This window comes from Sturnus vulgaris, chromosome 1 (genome assembly GCF_052056855.1).
Source record: "Sturnus vulgaris isolate bStuVul1 chromosome 1, bStuVul1.hap1, whole genome shotgun sequence".
In the NCBI taxonomy this organism is placed as follows: domain Eukaryota; kingdom Metazoa; phylum Chordata; class Aves; order Passeriformes; family Sturnidae; genus Sturnus; species Sturnus vulgaris.
The window spans coordinates 60758390-60781641 of NC_142243.1; the positions used below are offsets into that span (position 1 = coordinate 60758390).

Below are 23252 nucleotides of genomic sequence, written 5' to 3' on the forward strand. Positions count from 1 at the left end.
ACTTGCCAGGAGGGAATTAGCCAAACATTTAATCCTCCACAAAACATGGATGTGGTGTCTGTTGTCTCATTTATACTGTCAGAAAAACTATGTGTGAATCCACCTTCTGTGGAGGACCTCTGTGCTCTCTCCTTGGTTTTGAGGTCACAAATTTGACTGTAGACCACTCTGTGGAAACCCATAGTCTCTCTACTTGTCCCTGTTCATCCAAGATGGTTACATCCAGTCTCATTTGCATGAGCTTTTTCTTGTTTGCTTTTCTGGTAATTTTGTTATCCTCTTCAGTCATTCAGGAAGGCTTTATGCAACCTTTGCTGGAGATGATTATTGTTATTACATAATATCAGTTTCCCCAGCTTCCTGCCTGTAGTCTGTATCTGAGCACTAAACTTCAAGCTGACATTACCACTTTCATTTAAATGCTAGTAGCTCTTGCCAGCTAGGTAAAATGCTAGTTTATTTTACAATTCAAATGTACTCTTATTTTTCCTGTCTGCTTGAAATGGTGCAGTTAACCAAATTTGCTTTCTTTTTCTTTCATGGAGAAATTCCCTCTGAATGGTCACTCAATTCTACTTCTCTGTTGATCTCCAGATCCAGACCTGTCATTACCATGGATGTCTCCATTTTCCTGCCCGTATCTATCAATATCACAGCTCCTCAGTGCCATGATGGTTTGCAGCCAGTGAACTGCTTCAATGTCACAGCATGCTTTCGTTTCAGTGGCAAGCATGTTCCTGGAGAAATAGGTAAGGTACCTGTGCCAGCCCCAGACAGACAGGAGCACAGTAACAGGCTGACCCTGAGTTGGGGTCTCTCTTTGTACTTAATAACAAAGCTTTTGAGTGAAATAAGTAGTTTCAAGATGAACATGGACCATACAATCCCAGAAAGCTGGAGGCTTGAAAACTCTTCTGGGCATGTTTTTACTTTCTGATGAGGCTGTCATAATACTGAGGCAGATTCTTCCTGAGTGAAACAAGGGAAATGTCTTCTTGGGCTTACTGCAAGGATAGAGAACAGAGCCTTCTGAGTTCATATTCCCTGTCTACCTCTTGATAATGCATATCTGTGTCCATATCCTCCATCAGTGTTAATAGAAAACAGGTATGGTTTGCTCTTGATGAATAGTGTTTGAAAATCTGCAAGGAGCTCTTCAAACAGACATCAGAAAATCCTTTTCTATGAATCAGTTTACATGTTTGTAAAATGATTATAAATGGTCCAGTATTTCACTGATTGCAAGAATATCTTCCAGATTAGTTAGTCTCTGTAAAACATTGAGTTTCTCAGGTGAATGGAATTGTGTAGTGTTGCTGTCTGCTACAGGGAGTGGTGGAGAGGTCAGCAATATGGTTTCCTCTCAGAGAGTAGAAGGAGCAATTTATTGTAAAAGTACACACATTTTATAGACTACTTTGCTGAACCAAGAATAGGGTCAGCTTATTGGTCCAAGGAAGGCAACACCTCTTGTAAACATGCTTTTACCAAAATATCATGTTTCACACACACACATCCTGTCAACCACACCAGGTGCAACTTTTGTTGTTAATTTTTTCCTTTCTGTTTTCTTTGGAGCACCTGGGGAAACTGTTGTTTCCAGTATCCACAGTGTAACATGTAATTGTCCTAGCCTTTGTCTTGGCTCTTTTAATATACTACTTATGTCTTTTACATCCCAATGCTTACAAATCTTAGCTGTTTTATGAAGTGATATGGGACAGATACAGCATTTCTAAATATTTGAGGCCTGGGTTAATTTTTTTCATGATGTTTTGCTTTTGTCATGCTTTAAGAATGGTAGAGGACTTGGACTGTGCTGTTCAGGGAAGATGCCTCAGCCTCACAGCATGCTGTGTCTTGATAGTGAGTCTGGTAAGGAGCTGGGGAAGCACTGCTTCCTCCTGCTCTGTGCCCTAAACTTTTTGAGCAGCTGGTTAAGAAGGGTGAGTTGTATCTGTGCACCCTCACCTGGGCCTGCTGCGATATTCTGTTTTTAATTAAATCAGAAAAGGAAGGCTTCCTGCTACTTCTTGCAATCACATGAAGTTAGAACTACAAGCAGCTAGTCAGTCACCTGAACTGCTCAAAACAATGGAGTTACTATATTTAAGATTCCTCTGTATTCTAACATATTCGTGCAACTGAGACTTCAGTTTTGATTTTTGCTTCCTCTGAATGCTGACTTTTTCCTTCCCTGTAAATGATGACTCTTAAGTAGACAAATACATGCTTTGATAAAATATTTTTTTACTACCCACTACTCTGTCATTAAGAAAATGCATCTGAGGGCTCCTGAGGTGTTAATCCCTCTCTGAAAAAAATTACAAATAGGTATTCTGACTATCTAGATGTTCTTACATTCCTGGGGTACTATTTAAAATGTTTCCTTTGCTTTAATTTCATATCTTTGGACCTGTGGCTAAGAAGTAAAATGTCTTTTTTCCAATCTAAACATTTGTTTCTCTTGTTTACAAAAGACCTATCTTCCTGTTCATCATGTCTTTTAAGAGCTGGTTGAATTCCCCTGTGTTGTGATACAAACTGTAATTCCCATGAAACCCTGGGTAAAAGCACATATGCATCTTCTTCAGTGACTAACATCCATCATGTTATGAGGAACGTTTTTATTATTAAGTAGGTTATTATAAACTTCAACCATTGCCCTTTCATACAATGCTTCTAACAAAGTGATTTTTCTCAAAAATGTTACAGCCAGGACTACTTGACTGTATAAAACCCCTTCAGGATGTGATTTGGATAAAATATCTCAAATAAGCTTTGAGTTAGTAGTCTAGCAGTCAGGCTATTTTAATTACGTTGCAGTTGAAGAATATCAATTAACAAAGGATGGAACAATTAATGGAAATACTGTAGTGCTTCCTTTCCTGCATGGTTAAAAGTAGGGAAAAAAACCCTAGAATATCCCTGTTAATGCATTGTTATGCAGTTCAATCTTTGAAAGGCTTATGGAGGTGTTAAAATGCTATGCCAGAATTTTATGGCTAAAAATGTAGGGATTGTCTCACCCTCAGATATCTGGGTGCATTTTGTTAAATCAGACTGCAAGAATGCAGAGTGGCACTTCCCTAGGGCTTGTCAGTGTGGATTCTCAGGATTACTGCTTACTGGTGTCAAGGCGAGCATTTTTACTGTTTTGGGCAGCTAAAATTGGCCATCTACTACGTAATGTTCAGAAAATCAAGATGAACATGGATGCAGCATTCTCCTGTGTGTCTTCAATCCTATTTGAATGTGTGGCTATTTTGTTAACAAGAATGGGAAGAAAAGTCATCTTCATCTAGCACTACCTCACACTTGCATGTAAACATTACCTACCTTTTTTTGTTTTTTTTTTTCCCCTTCTAGTGGTAGTTGCAATGCTACTGGTCATGAAACAGCTATCTGAGGATCTGTGTTTTTGGGTACTGCTTGATACTGCAAACGGCAGTACAATTTCCATTAAGTTGTTTCTTGCAGACGATAGTTTTCAGAAGTATGGATTTATTGCTGAAATGTTTTTATCTGAACAAAGAGCCTTGGCCAAGTGAAACACGTGCTCTACACTTTGTGCCACGCTCTGTCTGACCCTTCACTCTGCCTCAGTGCTTGCTGGGGAGCTGAATATCTAATTGTACACTTCTTGACAGAGACAGCCTCCAGTATGTCTTGGACATATGAGAAGTACAGCATTGTAAGTTTTCACTCTGTCATATCAGAATCTCACTTAGACTGTTCCCCCCTCACCTGAGGGGTCATTGCTTTGTCTCCCCTGAGGTCTCTGGATCACCAGGAAAGGCTAAGATTAGAGGAGGGGCTTACTTATCTTGGATGAAAAGGTTTCAGCCTGTTCAGACTGTACTTCTGTGTGACCAGAACAAGAAGGAGGCTGCTGGCATCTCTGTGCATCTGGTGCTGCTTCTGCATTCATCCCTGAAGGAAAATGGAAGTAAACTTGTGGTCACAGTTGTCAAGATCTGGTTATTAAAGTGATTAGAAATGCCTCTGCCTAAATTAAGGTGCACATGAGACCATATGCCAAAGTCAATATTATGGATTTTATTTGACAGTAAATATGAGAGAAAGAAAGAAAGATAGATATAGAAAATAGGTAGGGGGAAGAAAGAGTGACAGAGTAAAGAAAATACCACCTTCTGTGGATCCCATGATGTTCTGTTGATCTTCTCCAGTTGATCTTCTTGGTGTTGATGGTCCTCCTCAAAAGCATTTTTAGGGAGGGATTGACTTTGTTGGCTCCTCTATACAGTTCTGCTGTAATGAGAACAATTTTATATCAATGTTTGAGGCATGAACTATTTCAGTCTCTGCTAGAAAAGAGACATTAATTATAATGTTTGGGTCATGGGGTGGATCTAAATCTTCTTCAGTTTATGGGTTGTCCATGGAGAAAGATAATAGGAGAAAAGATAGAAACAGCAGAAGCAATAGCATGGGTTAATGATACAGCATACAGTAATCTCAACCCAATTCTCATTAGTCAGTGCCCTGACCCCATGAATGCAAAGAATCAGTGTTTTTTAATGGGTAGTGGGTGTGAGGGATATCACAATATTGTATCTCTTAGGTGTTGGTTCAATATGCTTTGAAATTAGTTATAGAATTATAGAGCGAGTCTTCATTTTTAAATTCTATAGAGGGGTATCCTCAACTGATACATGTATTAACATGTGTCAGTCAGCCAAGCTTCAAGAGGATTCCCAGCTCTTGTAGTATAAGTGATTAACTTTGCACCCTGGAATAAAAGTAAATGGATTTGTTGAGGATGTGTGTTTTCTTCTTGACTGCATTTACATATAGTAGGAATAATTTTATATAAAATATTCTTAGTCCACTGGATAATTCTATATATTATGAAAACCAGTTTTTATGATACAAAATGACCACACAAAACATTTTCATACAGCATGTTCTCATATTTTTACAGCAGAGCTATGCTCTGTTTTCCAGGAGACAATTGTAATTTAATCTTGACACAAAATAGAAAATGTGGATTTATTATTGGTGGGATTAGAAATGAAATTAATACCCTTTCAAACTTAGTTCAATTATCCCAAGTAGCTTTTTTTCTTCTTTGGAATTTCAGTGAGTAAATTGCCTTCATCATATTCTGCACCCTGCATGACTGAGAAACGTGTATTGCAGAATGTCCTATAGTCACTACACTGATTAGCATAAATAGAATTCAGGCCAAGTTAAAATACTCTTTGGAAATAGGGCAGGAAATTTAACATACATTGGCTTGAGAGCTGGTAGAAGGCTTTTTTGTATTTTATTCATGTCCTTTTTGCAGTCCATGGCTATCACTCGAGGTTTAGGAAGCAGGATTCAATCATTTCTTAATTGACATTTGCTTGTGTTTTGTTAAGATTTTTTAGTTCTCTCATTAGTAAATTAGAAAAATTTAGCTAAATTGTAATAATTTTAAAGCTCTCCAAGGCATAACTGGGGAGGTTAGTACATATTTGTATGATTTCAAATATGTATAAATATTTATACTAACTGTCAGGATAAAATTGGTTGAGACAAATTATAGATTCATTAGACCTTTTGCCACACCAATTTTCAGTAAAAAGAAAACAACTTAGACAAAAATCAAACTTATGTAGAGTTTACTTTAACTAATATTCGATCTCCCAGAAAGCCACTTGAAATGAAAATACAAATTACAAACATTCTCAAATTGAAAATGCAAGCAATTATGGTGACACTTTAAATTTCATTGGTTTTCAGGCAGCTCCATCTCATGTGTTGGTAGGTTCCTATAAAAGGGAACTGAATGTGCTGCTTGCAGTTTCTCTGCTCCCAAACTGGTTTCCTTATTTTCAATATAGGGATGTTTGACATTCCTAGAGAATAAGGAAAAGAAATAAACTTCCCTGGCAAAATATGCCAGAATGAAACAAGTTGCTAATTGCATTAACTTTTGAAGTTGAAGTTTTAGCTTTTATTCTATGAAGTGCTTGTTGTTGTACCACTTCTGTTGTTTTCCACAGTTTTTAATGAGGTCTCCTCCAACTGATTTCACGTTCAGTGGAGGGAGTGAAACTGCTTTAATTGCAGTCTGTGAATTAGGAAGTGGTTTTGGCATTTGAGTTGCCTTTTTTTTTTTTTTTTTTTTTTCTTCTCGGTTTTAGTAGGCTTCTGCTTTTCACCTGGGAGCACTCAGCCGTATCAGTTTGCTCCTTTTATTCCAGTGATTTTCCTTTTGGCCATGATTGAATTTGGCACCAAGCAATGCCACTGCCTAAAACCTTTTCTGATAACCCATCACCTTTTTAGTAACCTAAACCATTTTTTTCCCCTACTATGGCCACCCTAGGGATAGAGAGGCGACTAACAAATTAACTAAGGAAGGACAACAAAACATTTTCCCCTAAAGTTCTACATCTGCCACAGAAGAAACTGCATGATAATTACCTAAGCCTGCATAGGGACAATACCATCCCCACAAAGCAGCAGTTGCAGGATTGGCTCCAGGATTAGAACCTTCGAGTTCTAGTTCTCCACAACAAACCACAGACTGATGGGAGAGCATTCCACACAAGATAGGAACTGCAGAATTGGCTTCAAGGACTGGAACCTGCCAATTCTGGCTCTTCAAAACAAAACACAAAAAAAGTACAGGGGCATCAGTCCCTACCAAGCACAAAATCCCGAAGACAAGGGAACTAAACTCCCAAATCCCTTTACCACCATTTCCACAATTCCCTCAGAGAAAGATGCATTCTACTTTCTAAGGCTGCAGAAGAAACCACAGTCTCAACAACCCCTCAAAGGAAGTTGGTCCCAAGTGCTAAGAATTCCTACAGAAGGAATCCTAACAATCCTCCCAGCTCCTTAAAAGAAGTAATGTTTAGGTTTCTAAGATTTACTACAGAAGGAAGTATATGAAATAGTTTTGTGAGAAGAGAGAACACTATTGTGAAAGCCACTTTGGGTCAGAGAACGTTCATCCTGCTGACTATGCTGATTAAATGTCAAGGTCCAGTTATTCAAGTTGTTAGAAGTGCCTCTGCCTGAATAAAGAGAGACCATATGCCAAAGTCAATAGTATGGATTTTATTTGATAGCACGTATGAGAGAGAGAGGGAAACGAAGAAAGAAATAAAAAATAGGTGGGGGGAACAGAAAGAGAGTAACAGAGACAGAATAAAGAAAATCACCATCTGTGGGTCCCAGCAACGTTCCAGCTGGTCTTCTTGGTGGTGATAGTCCCCCTGAAAAGCATCTTTAGGGAGGGATGGGCTTCAATGGCTCCTTTAAACCGTTTTGCTATAATAAGCAAAATTTTACATCAAGGTTTGAGGCATGAACTATTTCTGTATCTGACAATAGCCTAGATAATTTCCCCTACAATAATAACAACAATAGTAATAGTGCCAGTGTGACAATTAGGTGAATTTTAGTGGCTATGAAAATGAAGAGTTTTGGTCATTTGACTAGAGTTAAGCACATAGATACGTTATAATTGCTCCAAATTTTCTCCTGCACATTGCATGTGTGTTGATCCAGTTCTAGAGCAGTCCTTCATGTCCCTAGTAATGTTGCCTGAAAGACTGTCAAGATTGAGTGTAGGATAATATGTTGTTTGATATTTTCACTGTTTAAACATGTTGCTAGGACTAAAGAAACATGCCTAATCGAAAACTTTTCAAAAGTAGCCTCTAGTCTTCTAACCTGTATGCAGCTATAGTTTGGTGCAGGGGTATTATTTCTGTCTGTGTCATTTTTCCAGTCTGTTTGGAGGCAGGCATGAGTCAGTGCCACTCTCAGAATGCCTCAGAAGCAGATGTGCTGCAGGGATGTGTTGTTCAGTGTATGGAGCAGTGTGGATTGCTACCTGCTTAGATCCAGGGACAGCACTATGAGAGAGGACTTGAAACAAGTGGGAAGTACTGGGAAAAAGAAAGCTTTTTGGAAGAGGACAGAGTGAATGTCCTATATGTTCTCTAGCACTTTTTTTTTTTTAATGCTTTCATTACTTAAGAATTTTCTTTGCAAGCAAAATTCATGAATCATTTTCTCCTCATAATTACTGGCAGAGACAGCAAAGAGACACATTCCTTTTCCAATGGCTTTTTATAATTATTTAGTTAGTTCTTCATTTTTTCCATGTGGTGCCTCCCACTTACCCCCCAGCAAATCAGTACTATAGCTATTAGTTTAGCAACCACTCACAGATGTGCTTGTTCCTGATGAGCATTTTGCCTCCTGCAGTTAGTGTGCTTTGTCATAATCTTAGTGGGTGAGGAAGGGACGTTCTAAGTGGTTCAGAGTGTGAAACCCATCCATTAGCACAGCCAGCTGTGATTCACGTTTTTTCAGCTTGTGGGATACCATGGCTTGATCTTAATCTCTTCTCACTCCTCATTGCTTCAGGGGTGCTTTCAGACTTATTGCATCATAACTATATATATATATGCTATTTAGGATGAAAATCCATTATGAAATGCCTGCTGCCATTTACTTGGTACATCTCTTACTGACTGGAATAGTTCACCTGGTCTGCTGGGTAGCAGCCATCCTGAAGATATGAGCAAAAATTTCTCAGAGGGAGCCATTATCAAAGCTTTTAGGTATTTAACTTTAGTTATGGAAAACGACTAGTCATTAGAAGAATTGAGTTCTTCTTCTGAGTTCATCAAATTCATGCCAGAGTTTTATTTTCATTGTGTGAAGTTGGGTGGGTATATCTTCAGAAGAAAGGGAGAAAACTCACTGAAAGCTTCTGGACCAATGTTTGAAGGCATTACTTGAAGAGTTAATTTGCTAGTGAAAACTTGCCTTGTGATCTCCTACTGGAGTGAGCAGGAAGAACTTACATCACCAGCAGTGATAAGTTTGGCCAGTTATCTCCCCAGCCCCCACTGCCCCAGGCTGCATTTTGGAAGCAACAGAGTTGTAGGAGGGGGGGAAGTGTATGGAATGAGTGCTAAGATTCATTGCTAAAATGACTGTAAATCAAAGAAAACAATTGTCAGGAAGTATCACATCCTGGTTGGCATTTGCATGATTTGTGCTGTTTTAGAAGGAAAACAGAGTTTGAGGTTGCTGCTGTTGTTTGTTGGGGTTTTTTTTTGTTTTTTTTCTTTTTTTGTCAAGAACACCGTTTAAACATCTCTTCTGGGATTTTTGGTAGGTTTTTATTTGTTTGTTTGTAGGTTTCTTTTTTTTTGTGTGTGTTAAGTGTATGTATCTAGATGTATTACACATAATTTCCTACAGGAAAGGATGGACTGGGAATAACAGTGACACGAAACATGGGAGTATGTTCGTAATTGGATCTGGTTTTCTGTAGCTGCAGGGAATTTAGTGATTGATTGAGGGCCCTCAAGGGTTGACCTTTTTTCAAGCACAGATGCCCTGGAGGCAACAGGAGCCATTGATAGGTGGCTGGAAAATAACTATTTTTCACTGACATCCTTTGTTTTCTTCTTCCTCTTCTTCCTTTTTAAAACAGGTTTGAATTATAACTTGACTGCTGATGTGGCAAAGAAGGAAAAGAGCCAGCAACCCAGAGTTTATTTTGTGACTTCTGGAGAGGCAGCAGGGCAGACCACAGAAAAGTTACAACTGTCATTCATGCAGGAGAAGTGCAAGCATTACGTAGCATACGTCAAGGTCAGTTCATTCATGTCCTTCCTTGCTTTGGCCTTACTACATTTCACTCTTGAAAAAAAAAATTAATCAATCAAAGTAATGCTGCTTTGGTTTCAAATGTTTGATTTCCTGATAGGTAGAAGTTCAGAACTTCTTGCTTGGCATGATTTGTCAGTCTGAGCACCTTCAAGACCTGGTGCCAGGAAAATACATTTTTTTTAATGTTCGATCTGGCAAGTCTGTGTTTCTCTCTCTGTGTTTCCCTCTCTCTCTTTCTCCTTTTTCCTTGCATTGTTGCTACAGGTATTATTCCCAAGGAGACAACATCTTGTTTTATTAGGAACAGCAGGTTTAGTGTTTAGTTTTGTTTAAGGTCTGACCACACAAAAGACTGGTGATACAATCTGCATGGAAATGACAGGATAAAGTGGAGCCTGCAACGAAGTAATTGGGCTCTTGGATTTGAAGAGCCCTGTGGATTTCATCTGGGCTTGAAAGCAGCAGTGGGATAACTTAATTTCACATGCTTCATGGTCCTAGGGAAACAGAGAGTGCTTTCCAGACTGAGACACAGAAAGGGTCTGTTTTTCCTGTGACAAACTCTTATCTAGAGCTTGCTAGTACTGTAGTTATCCTCATTTGGCGGGTGTTGAAGAAATGTCACCCAGGTGCCATTGTTTTCAGAGTAAGCACAACAATCTTCTTTTATGCTAAAAATGTATAGAATGGATTTTAAAATTACACAGGAAGGACATTTATCTTTTAAACCACATATGTCTTACAAACACTAATCTTTATTACCAGTCCTTGCTGAAGGACTTCTTCCCATAGATGACCTAAATTTGATGGATAACATTTGGCACTCTCTTGTTTTGAGAATACAGCACATCCAGATTTTTCTCAATGTATAAACTTCTCTAGGAAGCTTTTTTGCACCTAAAAGCTGTGGGAATGGAAGATAAAATTCATCCTTTAACTCCATCAATATTTTGCACATGGCTGTTGAGAGAAAATAAAATAAATAAGGACACCAAGGAGGAAATGCTGCCCTATTAAATTGTGTGGATCTCTGTGAAGAAACTACGTATCTTCCACTTTTTTTTTTCCTGGAACAACCGTTGCTTTCTGCTGTGGAAAAGCTTGTTAAAGAAAATTTAGGCCTATAAGATTACCTTTACTTAGAAAATGTATCACTGACTTTACTAATCTTGGTCTTTCTCCAATGAACACATCTGGTTAGACTTCAATTTATTGAGTTTGGATCAAAAGGAGCCACATGCCTATCTTAAATCCAATAATGATTTCTTTCACACTAGCTTAGCTCTTGTAGTTTTTGGATACTACACAGAATTCATTAAAGAGCTACATATGCCTAAGAAACTCTTTAAATTATTGTGACATTTCTAGCTAATTTTGGGAATGAAAAGGTAAAATCTGTTCTTCTGGAAAATTCCTGGGAAATTGGATTTTTATAGGCAAGAGAAACATTTAAACATGTTTTAAAATACCTACAGCTTAAAGCTAAATAGCTGGTTAACAAACAAGGCTACTGGTTTTCTCTGTGATATAAGCAGCCATTTTTCACTGTTGGAAGAATAGCAGGAAGTCTTGTAAGGGAGAATGCAAAGTAGTGAAGGAAGATAACCCCTGTGCTTTTCTGAAAAAGATGGTGTAATCCACAAGACTACAGAACATTTGAAACATCAAAGAGAGCCCTGCACACTCCAAAGGAGTGGAAATGGGGTCACGACCACTGCTATGCTTAAGTAATAGCTAGTAAAAGAAACCCCCTGAAAAACAAACAAACAAAAAACCTTCCACAGATTCCAACCAGAGTTCCTCTTAATTGCATATATTTGTGATGGAATGGGTGATTAAAAATATGTGGGCTTAAAATATGCAAATATTTCGTTTAGGCAGCCTTTTTTCCTTTTATTTACTGTATGTCTGATGATTTCTCCTGCATGGCAAATTGAGTTGTTTGTAGTTGCATCCTTAATACATTCTTTTTGTTATTGTTTATTTGTATCACTGGTCACACAGGGGTCAATGTGGCATAAAGATGCCAATTCTGGACTGCCTATAATAAAGGACAGAGAAGCTGTTTAGACTTGTGTGTGACCTCATGTGCTAACTTGAAAAACTCTGCTAGGTACACAAGGTCTCCAGCCCAAATGGAGCACAGCAGAACTCTGTGACTTAAGTTAGTTAAATGAAAGCCTGTTCCAGGCCTCACTGGATGATATTGTCTTATCAACATGTAATTCTACTATGCTGGAGGCACAAATGGAAGGACTGAGAAAAGCCATTGAAAAACAAGCTGCCTGCAATTTTTGGTAGATTTGATCTCAAGAAATCCCTGCAAAACTGAGCGCTAAAGGAGTTGCAGTCTGCAAATAAACTAACATTTGATTGTTTTGCAATTGATAAGTATCCATGTTTTGAGCATGACTCACTTCCTCTTTGTGATCCCTTTCAGGAAAGTAGCTACTTTCCTTATTGCTGCTACTGAATTTGACTATTAAATTCTGTATTTCCTCTTATCTGTGTGACCAAGGGGATCTCAGAAGCTTTGTAGGATACACGTAGCTGGGATCTTCATCTTGTACAGGGCAGGCTATCAAATTACATCTGAAGTTGTTAGGGCTGTGGTAGTTCATGAGAAAACATGTTTTTCTGGTTGTGAACAGAGAATGAAATGGAAACGCTTTGGGACTTCAAAATGCATTACATTTGGTTTTGTAGTGGGCACAGAGTTGTAGAGGAATGATATGGTTTTATGACACTTTTATACTTTTCTTTTAAAATTGCTTATCCTCACTGTAACCTTTTTGATGATTACTAGTTAAGGAGTTTTCTTTAATGTACATGGGTAATAAAACCAATACTGACAGAACCTCAGGTGGCATCTCCAAAAGCTGTATTATTTTAATTTAAACAACTTTTGAAGGTTTGACTGATACATTGAGTAGAACATGGCTGTTAGTCGAGAAGTTCAGGAGCAGCCCAGACTTTCTCCTGCCAATGTGTAGCTGATCCCTTGTGTCTCTGAGGAGGTTCTTCACTGCTGAACCATTCTTCTTCCAGCTCTCTGGGGATGATGGTGCTACCACTAAAGAGCTTCTCTCCTTCAGTGTTGATAAAACTAGTAAGAGCAGATGAGTACCTTGTGTGACAACTGTCAGTTTTGCTGGAGTACAAGGATGAGAAGTTTAAATCTGATTTAAATCTTTCTTTTTTCTCCTTTCTTTCGTAAAAGGATTTGGGCTTTTTTTGGTATAAGGAATGGTGGAAAAATGGAATGGGGTACTAACAAGAAAAGAAACAGAGTTTGCAGAAAGGAGTAGGATCAGAGAAGACTAAGAAAACAAATGGATCTGGAGGCTTTAGAAGTGTCTCCTTAATATCTGGGCCTGCAGCTGAAAAGTAGAATTTTCTCATGGCAAATGCTCTCATTTGATGGTGTTCATAAGACTGGGGCAATGGGCTTAAGAGGTGCTGTGATCTGAGGAAACATTGTTTCCCTTTTCTCATAACTGCCCTGGTTGTTTCCGGGTTGTGTGGGCTCTCCTAATATTTACGATGGATTTATCAGTGTATAGGATGAGAATTTTACAGAGATACCAAAGAACATTGTGCCTGCAGATTTATCCAGGATCAGAACACATCTTTCTTGATTTTATCACAAAGGGGTAATGGGGATCATGTTGAAAGCCCCTGTAAGAATTCCTGCGTTTATTAAAGAAGCACCCCCTGATTTCTTACCCCACTCTGAGCCAGCCAGCTGGGCTGTCTGTTGCTACCAGTCACTGCTGTCGGTGTGCAGACTGGATGCTCTAATAGTGGCAGACACCATCAGCAGTGCTGGCACATGATTAAACTAGACACAGCATTGGTATTTTCCAGAGATCTTTTTTTTTTGTTATTTTAAGCAGTTTCATATAAGTCATAATACTAATTCTTAATGGATCCAAGGCACAACTTATGGGAAGGATGGGGCTTGAGAAGTAACAGCCTTTGCATAATATGTGTGTAAGTGAAGAGATGGTGTTTGTACAGACAGATTTGGAAAAAAAACACCTGCTTTTCAACAGAAATTGCACAATTGTGCTTTATTCATTGCTGAGTTCTGTAGCAAAAAAATTTGCATTTTTATGGATATGTTTCTGGTCTTCGTCTGCCATGCATCACTTGCTTTTAAAGATACTCTAGGCTGCTGACCTCACACAAACTTAATTTCTAGTGCTCAACTGTTTCAGTCAAGGTCTGTGGTCATGTTTATTTCTCCCTCTATAGCAGTTTGATCTCCTCTGAGGGGGTGGCATGTATTGAAGTCTTCTTTTTGATTCATAGTGCTCTAAGTTTTTTCTAGAGATTGGTTAACAAGTCGTTTGATCTCAGTCACATGAGATGGAGAGATGGTGTCACCTTGATCATATGCTTTCTTCTGAGAGTTGTCTGCCTGTGAATTAGTATTTCTATATAAAGGTTTGGTTGGTAGTATTACAGGATAGAGATAACACTTGAAGCAGAGACTGCTTTTCCAGCAACAGCAACAATGAAAACTTTGTCACGATTATCTAGAATTTCACAGGGTTTGGATCACTTAGCAGACAAAGGGAATGCTGAACTGTTCCAGCCTGTAGTAGAAAGATTATCATCACTGCAAGACTAAAGCTGCTGTGGAGTTTTACCAAGAATAATGACTGCAGTGAGATACAGTGCGAAGACCAAGAGCAAAGTTGATGCCTTTGGGTTTGTTCCTTTTACTTGTTTAATGTAACTTTATTTTACCCTTTTGCAGAGCCAACTGGAGAGTGTTAGGCCCAGCCAGATGCAGTCATAACACGTGTGCAGCCTTAAAAGGCTGTGGGATAGGTGGGGTGATCATGAAGCACAGGCTGGGGTTTATTTACAAGAAGCATGCTTTCCAGAACAGTTCTCTTTTCCAAAACTGTGCAAAGTCTACTGATAATCTATTAGGACTGCCTGCCTCCTCTCCATTTATGTATTAAAATGTGTTTTAATACATAAATACGAATAAAAATAAGTTAGCAGTTTTTTCTGTTGCCTTATTCTGTAAAGTGATCAATCATCTCTTTTTGGATAAATTCTGTCTGGCACTGAGCAGAGCTGATGTCTCACCTTGAAAAATAAGCCAGGGAGAAGAGAAGCTGCATTTTTTCCTGCATAGCTCATATGGGCAAGGGAAGAGCAGTGGTCAGCTGCATAACTCTTTTCATCACCTCTTAAGTAAACGGATTTAGGAGTACCAGAAGGAGTATTAGGAGTCAGTGACATCTTTGAGCTGAGCATTAACTGTATCAAGATTTAAATACTGTTAATGATCATGCAGTTATCTTTGGCTTTTTCATAGATTTTTACAAGGTTCACCAAGAACAAGGAAGATTATCTTTCAGGGGTCAGTTTATAGTCCCGTTAAAAATTGTCCTGCACAACATGATCAAAATCAAGCTGCCAAATATTCCTCTTTTCAGGGAGGGACCCATGCTGAGAGATCTGTAAGGGCTAGCAGTGCAGCTATGTGGGAAAGCAAGTTCTATCAGATACTCTATTCTTAAATGTTTAGGAACTTTTTACTGAACAGTGTAGCTTGAGAGCTGTATGGCAGCCCAAAGTTGCTTGTGTCTTGAGGCCATTGGGAGGTTTTCAGCTGTGAGCTGAAGGTAGAGATTTTGTCCAGAAATCCTCCTCTGCCCATCCTCACAGGTTTTAAAAAAATTCCTTTTTTCATCCTCTCTTCTCACATTGTTAGGTGATATAATTGGGTGAGTAACTACCTCCTTTTTATAGTCGAAGAGTATCTTTGAATGTTTTCTGCTCTCTACAGAGCTTATCCATCATAAAACCTATGAAAAAAAAGCCCATTTAAAATCTCAAGAAGGTAATTGATTTTACTGAATTCACTGTTGCTCTTTAACTTTTGCCATTATGTATGAAAAAGGCAAAATACATTGTTTATGGCCCAGGCAGAACTTGGTTGCTGTGGTGAAGTAGCTGTCAGAGCTAATCATATTTATGAATCCAAGTAGAGATTTTTGTAGTCCCTAAATGAAATAAATGGTATTTTGAGTGAGGCTCAGTTGGTAGGCTTACAGCACAGTAGGTGTTTAAATTCTGCTTTGCCTCCCTTTTTAAGCTGTAATGTACCCTGCTAAACCCTGAAGGGGTGCAAATCTTTAATCTTGAGCCCTTTGATGAACTTGTCACTTTGATATGTTCTGTAATGGAAAAGAAATAAGATTTATTTTTCAAGCAGAGTATCTCCAAAAAGCGTATTTCTCAAGTTTTGGCAGAGTTGAGAATTATTTTTAGTGCATGCAGACTCTTAATGAAGCATGACACTTCACTCCTGCTTTTAGATATTCAGTCACAGACTTACGCCTGGCTTTGCTGTCTGCCCACTGACGTATTTCTGTCTGATACTGCAGTTTCTAAGCAAGAGATTTCATTTGCAGATTAAAGCTTTTAGAGACTGAGGAGAGGCAGATTTAGGCCTGGACAGAGCATGGCACTTTTAGGGTGGAGGTTGATGAGAGGGCTGGAGTACCTCTCCTACAAAGCCAGGCTGAAAGGTTTGGGATTGTTCAGGCTGGAGAAGAGATAGCTCCAGGGAGACCTCATTGCAGCCTTCCAAGGCTTGAAGGAGACTTATAAAAAAGAGAAAGTGACTTTTTTTTAAACTAATAGACAGTAGATTTAGGTTAGAGGTTAGGAAGATCTTTATTGAGAGGGTGGTGATGCACTGAAACAGGTTGGCCAGAGAAGTTGTGGATGCCCTGTCCCTGGAAGTGTCCAGATAGGCTGGATGGGGCCCTGAGGAACCTGGTCTAGTGAAAGGTGTCCCTGCCTGTGGGGGGTGTGGGGGGTTGGAATTAGATGATCTCTAAGGTCCCTTCCAACCCAAGCCTTTCCATGATTCTTTGATATCAGAGTCCACAGTTTTGTGAAGCAGTTAATGGGATTTTTATCTGAAAGAAGTATTTGCATTTCCCAGTGATGGCACTTTAGGAAGCAAATGGACAAACAGAGATAAAAGCTAGCTTTGTGCCTAGGAAAAAATAATTTTAAAAGGCAGGTAATGATGGATAGGAATATTTTTTGCTTTTTCTGGCACTCCTGGTTAACCGGAGAGTTTTTCTCAGGTGGAAAGAAGCAGCAGAGAAGGCAACACTACTGTTTTTGAAACTTTCCAACATGTTTTTTGTAGAGTTATATAAACTAAATACATGATGGCAAATTGTACTGTGAAAGTTTATTATTTGCTTCTTTGGCACAAATTTACATTTAAGGGAAATACACTTAAGGGTAGAGTTTTGCTGCAGAAAACTGCAGGAGAGAACAACTTGTTTATCTTAGTGGTTTTCCTGTTTAGAGCACATGGAGGAATATCAGAAGGTGTGCTAATCTCAAACAGACACACACAAAACCAACACACACATGCACACAGTCACCTTATCCGAACTGGGGAATGCCTAAAATTATTACCCTTTCATTTTGCTGCCCTTAGGAAGGAATGACCAGGGCATTTCACCAGGAAACACTGAAAGCAAATTCCAATAGAAAACTCTCTAGGCCAAAGAGAAAACAATTAATTTTACAGGCTGTGGCTTCTGGGTATGTTCCAAACCTATAACCTCCTCTTAGTCAGAGTCTTCCTGGGAGACTCTTACACGTGCTGTGTTTAATTTGGGTGGCAACAACATAATCCTAATCCAGTGCCCTAGTTCATACCAAAAGTGTGTGTCAATGTGTTTGGAGAAATGTGGGAGTAATAAATTGCAGCATGGTGCTTCTTTGACACAAAGTGCCTTTTCTCCCTTTTTCTCATAGGGAGATGCTCACTGTGTAACTTCAGGTGTGGAACTGAATTAATCTTGTACTCCTAAGGTCCAGAAATTGAGGAAAGGTGCATACTCTGTCATGTTACCCTCACATACCCACCAGCGCTTACATAAGCAACGGGGTAGTTACAGTTTATATGGTTGTGCTGGTGATCAGAAGTTAAATCCCTGGTCATAAACTTCTATTTTTTATTTTTATTTGTCAGCTCTCCTTATAGAGCTCTGTGACCTCTCCTGGAATCCTAGTTACTCTGGGGAATGTGTAGCATTTTGTATTGATACCACAGTAATGTGTAGTATTTTGTCCTGCATTAGCTGTTCTCTGGAGATTTGAAATGGATATTTATCCAGGAATTTAAATTACTTCCCCCTTGCCCACAATATCTTTGACCTGATGACATATTCTTAAGCTTGTTTCCTGACTTTATACTAGATGTTCTTATGAATTTGAAGTATTAGGCAAATTAGATTACTGTGATTTTACGATGGCCTTTTCTCCCATCAAATTATGTCAACAACTGACCACTGTACTTGCATTCAGTGGTCACTTTTACTTGGAAAAAAATGTTCATAATTGAAAAAACTGTACTTGTGAAACCTATCCTCAAAGCAGTGAAGTAGTCAAATTTTAGGAATATATGTAATCTTGATTTGAGGGTTTATTTCATCCACTGGTATCCCCTGACTGGCTCAGTGTAATATGCCATTTGTTTTCATCTTGTGTTAACATTTATATTGCTGCATATGAATTCCACAGCTTCAAAAGAGCAATCTTTAGAAGGAATTATTGTAAAATATATTTAACATATTGTAGAACATATTTAATCAATTGGTTCTTAAGCAAAAGCTCAGTGTACCTGCTTGAGGGAGATTTCTCTGATCAAATTGCACTAAGAACATAATGTATTGACTTCATCGTTGTAAAGAAAGTTTCACCAGAGTATCTTCTAGTCTGTCTTTATAGTCAAGTTATTGACAACATTTTCTGCCTAAATTGTACATGTTGGTGTTTGTGATTTCTCATATGTGACACAGGACATTTCTTGTAAAAAAGTCTTCCTTGAAAGTATTTGTGAACACTTATCTCCTTTGTGAAAAACTGAAAAATATTTGACAATGAGTGGCTTTTGCATGCTTTTTATGCAAGTTGGTTTATTTCTATCTTGTTGTTCTCATTATTTTTAATCTCCATTTATGAAAGGGCTTTAAGGCCCTGAATATATTTTACTCTGTATTATCTGAGTGTGTGTAATACCATAAGGGTAGGACTGGGTGATAGCCTGACTGTAACAACAAAATGCAACAAAAAAGGAGCGAATCCTGTAGGAATTTATATTGCCCCCCCGCCTTTTAAAAGAAATAATTTAATTTGATTTAATTTCTTTAAAAAAATTATTTTTTGGCCTGAGAGAAGGCCCACATCTAGTGTTAAATTCTAGACTGAAATGTGAAAAGTTAATGGTAATTCTAAGGGAATCTAATGTGAGAGTAAATTAAATTTACTACTTCCTTCTTAGATGACAGTAAGTTGAAAATACAGCTGTTTAAAATTGTCATGACTTGGTAACTTTGATCCTATTAGCAGACTTACAGCTGCTCATTTGGCAAGATTGACTAAAAGGAAGCAGACTTTAGTCTGCTAATATAACTTTAGTGAGAAGTAAAAAGAGTTAAAATCGGAACAAGTAAGAAAGAATGTAAGTTGAAACAGGTTGTCATAAGTTTATACATTCTTTTACATGTTTTTGACCCTCTAGAATCTAAACAGTAGCAAGTGAAATGTACCACTAGCCATAAAAAGCAGTTTTAGTAAAGACAAAGTATATAGGGACAATGGTCTGATTAAAAGACTTTAAAATTCCTTTCTTTTAAGAGACTAAGCTCTATCACTTGGCTTACAAATCTGCCTTGTGTGCTCTTACTCAACGAGCTAGAAAGGATGCCAGAGTTGAAAAGCCAGGAATTTTGTCATGTTGAGGAAAGCTTCCTCTCTGACCATCCAGGAGCCACTGGCAGTTACATTCCCACCACTCCAGACTTTTGCTGCTGCAGCCAAAGCCCCCTCCTAGTGGGGTGGCTCTGCTTGAGCGTCCCCACACGCCACTGTAATGCAATCAGACAGGTTTCCCTGACAGTCTTGACAGAGGGTATCCCATTGCTGAGTCTCAGATGTCTGGTTCCTTTAAGTAGTGTGATCATGGTAACAGCTCAAGCTGGGTGCCTGGGTGGGATGGGGAGATGGGGACAGGGGCATCCTGAGCAAGAGAATTGCAGAGCTTTTGTAGCATTACAGTTTGTGTGCCAGTTCTTCATGTGTTTTTCACACCCCTTACATTTGCCTTTTGGTCCAGTGGTGATATTTGGTCTGTCTCTGTAGTGAGAGTGATTGTATCAGTCCAGGATTTTGGATTGTGAGCTGTTGTGATCAGGAACCACCTCTGATACAGTCTTTTGTATAAAGGAGTGCTTTATATAAACCACAGCAGTGCTCATGGATTATAAACAGCCAGGGAGACAGTCACTATGATGGATGAGGAAATTGTAAGGTTTGAATGTTTGAAGGGTTGTTTTCTTAAAATAGACAACCCCAGTATAGTCCAAAAGAGTATATAAGGTGTCTAAATCTTTTGAGGAAGCAAGTTTAGACTGGACATCCTACGAGAGGTTTTCCTCTCTTGTACCTCAGAGTTCTTCCTTGTCTGCAGGTGTATTGTAGAGTGTTTCTGAGGCTGTATGTAGGTACTGTTGTCCTATGAGTTCTAGTCAGAACCAGAAAAAAAAAAAGGTCAGAAATAATTCATATCTTATTAAGAAAAAGAAAATTCCAATGCTTGAAAAAGGCTTATGTAAATGTATATGTGCTATATTTTGATACGGCTGCAGTGTTTGCCATTTGAGCAATGCTGCATTCTGAGGTTGCTTAGAAGCAGGAAATGAAATAAGTAGGTGTGAAGAAGAAATGAAAACCATGAATTTTGTGTGTATATATCTGTCATATACTTCTAATGTCAAGTTGCAAGGACTGTTTAAATGAATTTAGGATCTAATGATATGTTTTTAATTGTCGTATTTGTTTCATCTTCCTTTATTTTCCTTCCCTGATTGATTTTTTTTTTTTCCTACTTAGAGATGTGTTACATGTGTGTTAGAGGGATATATAGTGTGCCAGATGTTTATGCTTTGGATGTATTTTGCCAGGCTGGATAATTGGTGTAGGCCATGAGACAAGTGTTGCATAGCACTTCGCCAACAGCTCAGCAGTGTCCAAAATTATCTTGATTTATGATCCTGGGAGAGGTTAGCTTAGATTACCAAGATCTGGCAAACATACTGACAAACTTTATTCAGGAGCTTGTTGGTCAATGCTGGACCTTCAGCTGACTGTAGGCTTTGGCAGATGAATTTACCATACCTCTATTGCAAACACTTTTCTTTTAAAACCTTTCTGTCTGTGAACAACTATCAAAACTATAACTGCAGATTGCAGTGTTTTAAGTGAGTGTGCTAATTTCCTTCATAGCTACTCAGTTGGTAATAGCATAGTTAAGGAGCAGTGTGATCAGGTTTTGCTCGTTTGTGTACCACTTGCAATTTTTAGCAGATGGAATATTTTTATTCAGTTTTGTCCTCACCATTGATCTGTTCTCCACCCTCAGAAAAGTTTTTCCTTTTGAGGTGTTGCAGGAACTTACTTTTGTGGATGCATACTTCTGAATGTGGGTATGCAATAAGGGCTACATCAAATAATTATTTGCAAATAATTATTTTATGTACACAGTAAACAGAAATGATGGAGGTTTTGACTCATAAGACTGATGCACTGGACAGATGTATGAAACGAACTCAAAATATGCAAGTTAGTTTCATGCCTGTGGGAAAGGACTTTGGGTCATAAAGTGTCTGTACAAACAAATTTCTGTTTTTATTTTACTATTATTTCCACTAATATACTGATATTTTGACTAATATTTACAAAATTTTAGTATGCATTTTCAGCTTATTCTTCATTTTATATAGACCACAGATTTCTAAGTAAATGAGTGGGAATAAACGCCAGCCACTTGCATAACTAAGCCTTCTGCTTTTTCTTTTTCTCTCACTTTGGAGCTGATTTGTTCATATGAAGGGAGAGGGAATGATGCTGAGGTTCACGTTATTTTTCTATGTATATTAATGTATGTGTATATTTAACACATTATGACTATTTAAATAAATCACCCCTAATCAAAATTGCTTTGAAAAACAAAGCCTGTTTAGAAGGAATTTTATAAGATATTTCTCTAGGAAAAGAGAAACAGTACTGGTATATTATAGTAACATCTAAAAATGCTTGACAAGACACAAACTTTTACTGTGGTAGTCATAAACAAAAGGACATTTGGGAATAGACCTTTGCCCCTTGCATGAGATAATCTCTCTGAACTCCTTTTGCTCTGCTAGCTTGAGAATTGTTGCTGGATAATCCAAGGAAGGAGAAGTCACTGAGGGAAGTGAAAGATGGCTTCAGCTCTTGCATGTATCTTTCCTACTTAATCTCAAATAGATCTCTTTCAAGCCTAGCTTTTATAAACAAAATTGAAAGGGCTAAAGAGATCCTTACTTATAATGTTTTCTTGCAAGTGTCATGGATTTGGTCAGTTTGTCACCCGAGGTTTTCTTCTGCTTGGCTCAGAGAGGCAAGTTGTTCCCCTGCTGTGCCATGGGGTCTCTTCCCACGGGAGGCTGTTCTCCATGAACTTCTCCAATCTGGTTCCAATTTCACGAACAGCAGTCCTGCCAAAACCACTGCAACAGGAGTCCCTCTCACAGGCAGCAGTCCTCCCACAACTGCTGCAGTGTGGGTCACCCTTCCACAGGGTGCAGTCCTCCAAGGACAGGCTGCTCCAGCCTGGAAGCAGGGACCCCTCTCTCCATCGGGTCTCCCACTGGATCACAGCCCCCTCCAGGCATCCACCTGCTCCAGCATGGGCACCTCCCCACGGGCTGTGGGTGGATCTCTGCATCCCCCATGGATCCCATGGGCTGTGGGTGGATCCCTGCATCCCCCATGGATCCCATGGGCTGTGGGTGGATCCCTGCATCCCCCGTGGATCCCATGGGCTGTGGGTGGATCTCTGCATCCCCCGTGGATCCCATGGGCTGTGGGTGGATCTCTGCATCCCCCATGGATCCCATGGGCTGCAGGGGCACAGCTGCTTCACCATGGTCTCACCACAGCCTGCAGAGGAATCTCAGCTCTGGCACCTGGAGCACCTCCTGCCCCTCCTTCTGCACTGACCTTGGTGTCTCCATGTTGTTTCCCTCATACATTCTCACCTCTTCTCTGGCTGGAAAAAACTGTGCCCCACTTTGTTTTAATTTCTTCTTAAATATGTTATCATAGAGGCATTACCAACATCTCTAATTGGCCCAGCTTTAGCAAGCAGCATGTCCATCTTCAGAGCCATCAGGGATTGGCTCTGCAGGACATGGTGGAAGCTTCTCAAAGAAGCCACCTCTGTGGCCCCCCTGTTACCAAAAAAGGCTGAGCAAAGCCAACACAACCAGCCAATGGCTGTGCACTGTGGCACTAAACCAAACCCCCAGAAATTTTTGCCACCATATACAAAAAGAACATACCAGGTTCCTTTCTTAGGCAGGCAGTGGTGAGCAGGAACATGAGTGGGGCATTGGGAGTCAGCACTGCCCATCAGCTAAAAGACAGCTGCAATGTTTACCACACCACCTCTGCAGCTGGATAATATGGCTGGATGGGTTTTATGAGTT

At 39.1% G+C, this 23252-nt stretch overlaps 1 protein-coding gene across 1 annotated transcript in view; it reads left to right on the forward strand.

Annotated features, from left to right (window-relative positions):
- Positions 1-23252, forward strand: part of ITGA9 (integrin subunit alpha 9) — a 215252-nt gene that overhangs the window by 42368 nt on the left and 149632 nt on the right. The window contains exons 14-15 of the mRNA XM_014877065.2: positions 595-749; positions 9482-9642. Coding sequence (XP_014732551.2) covers positions 595-749; positions 9482-9642 — 316 coding nt within the window. The remainder of the gene's footprint in view (positions 1-594; positions 750-9481; positions 9643-23252) is intronic.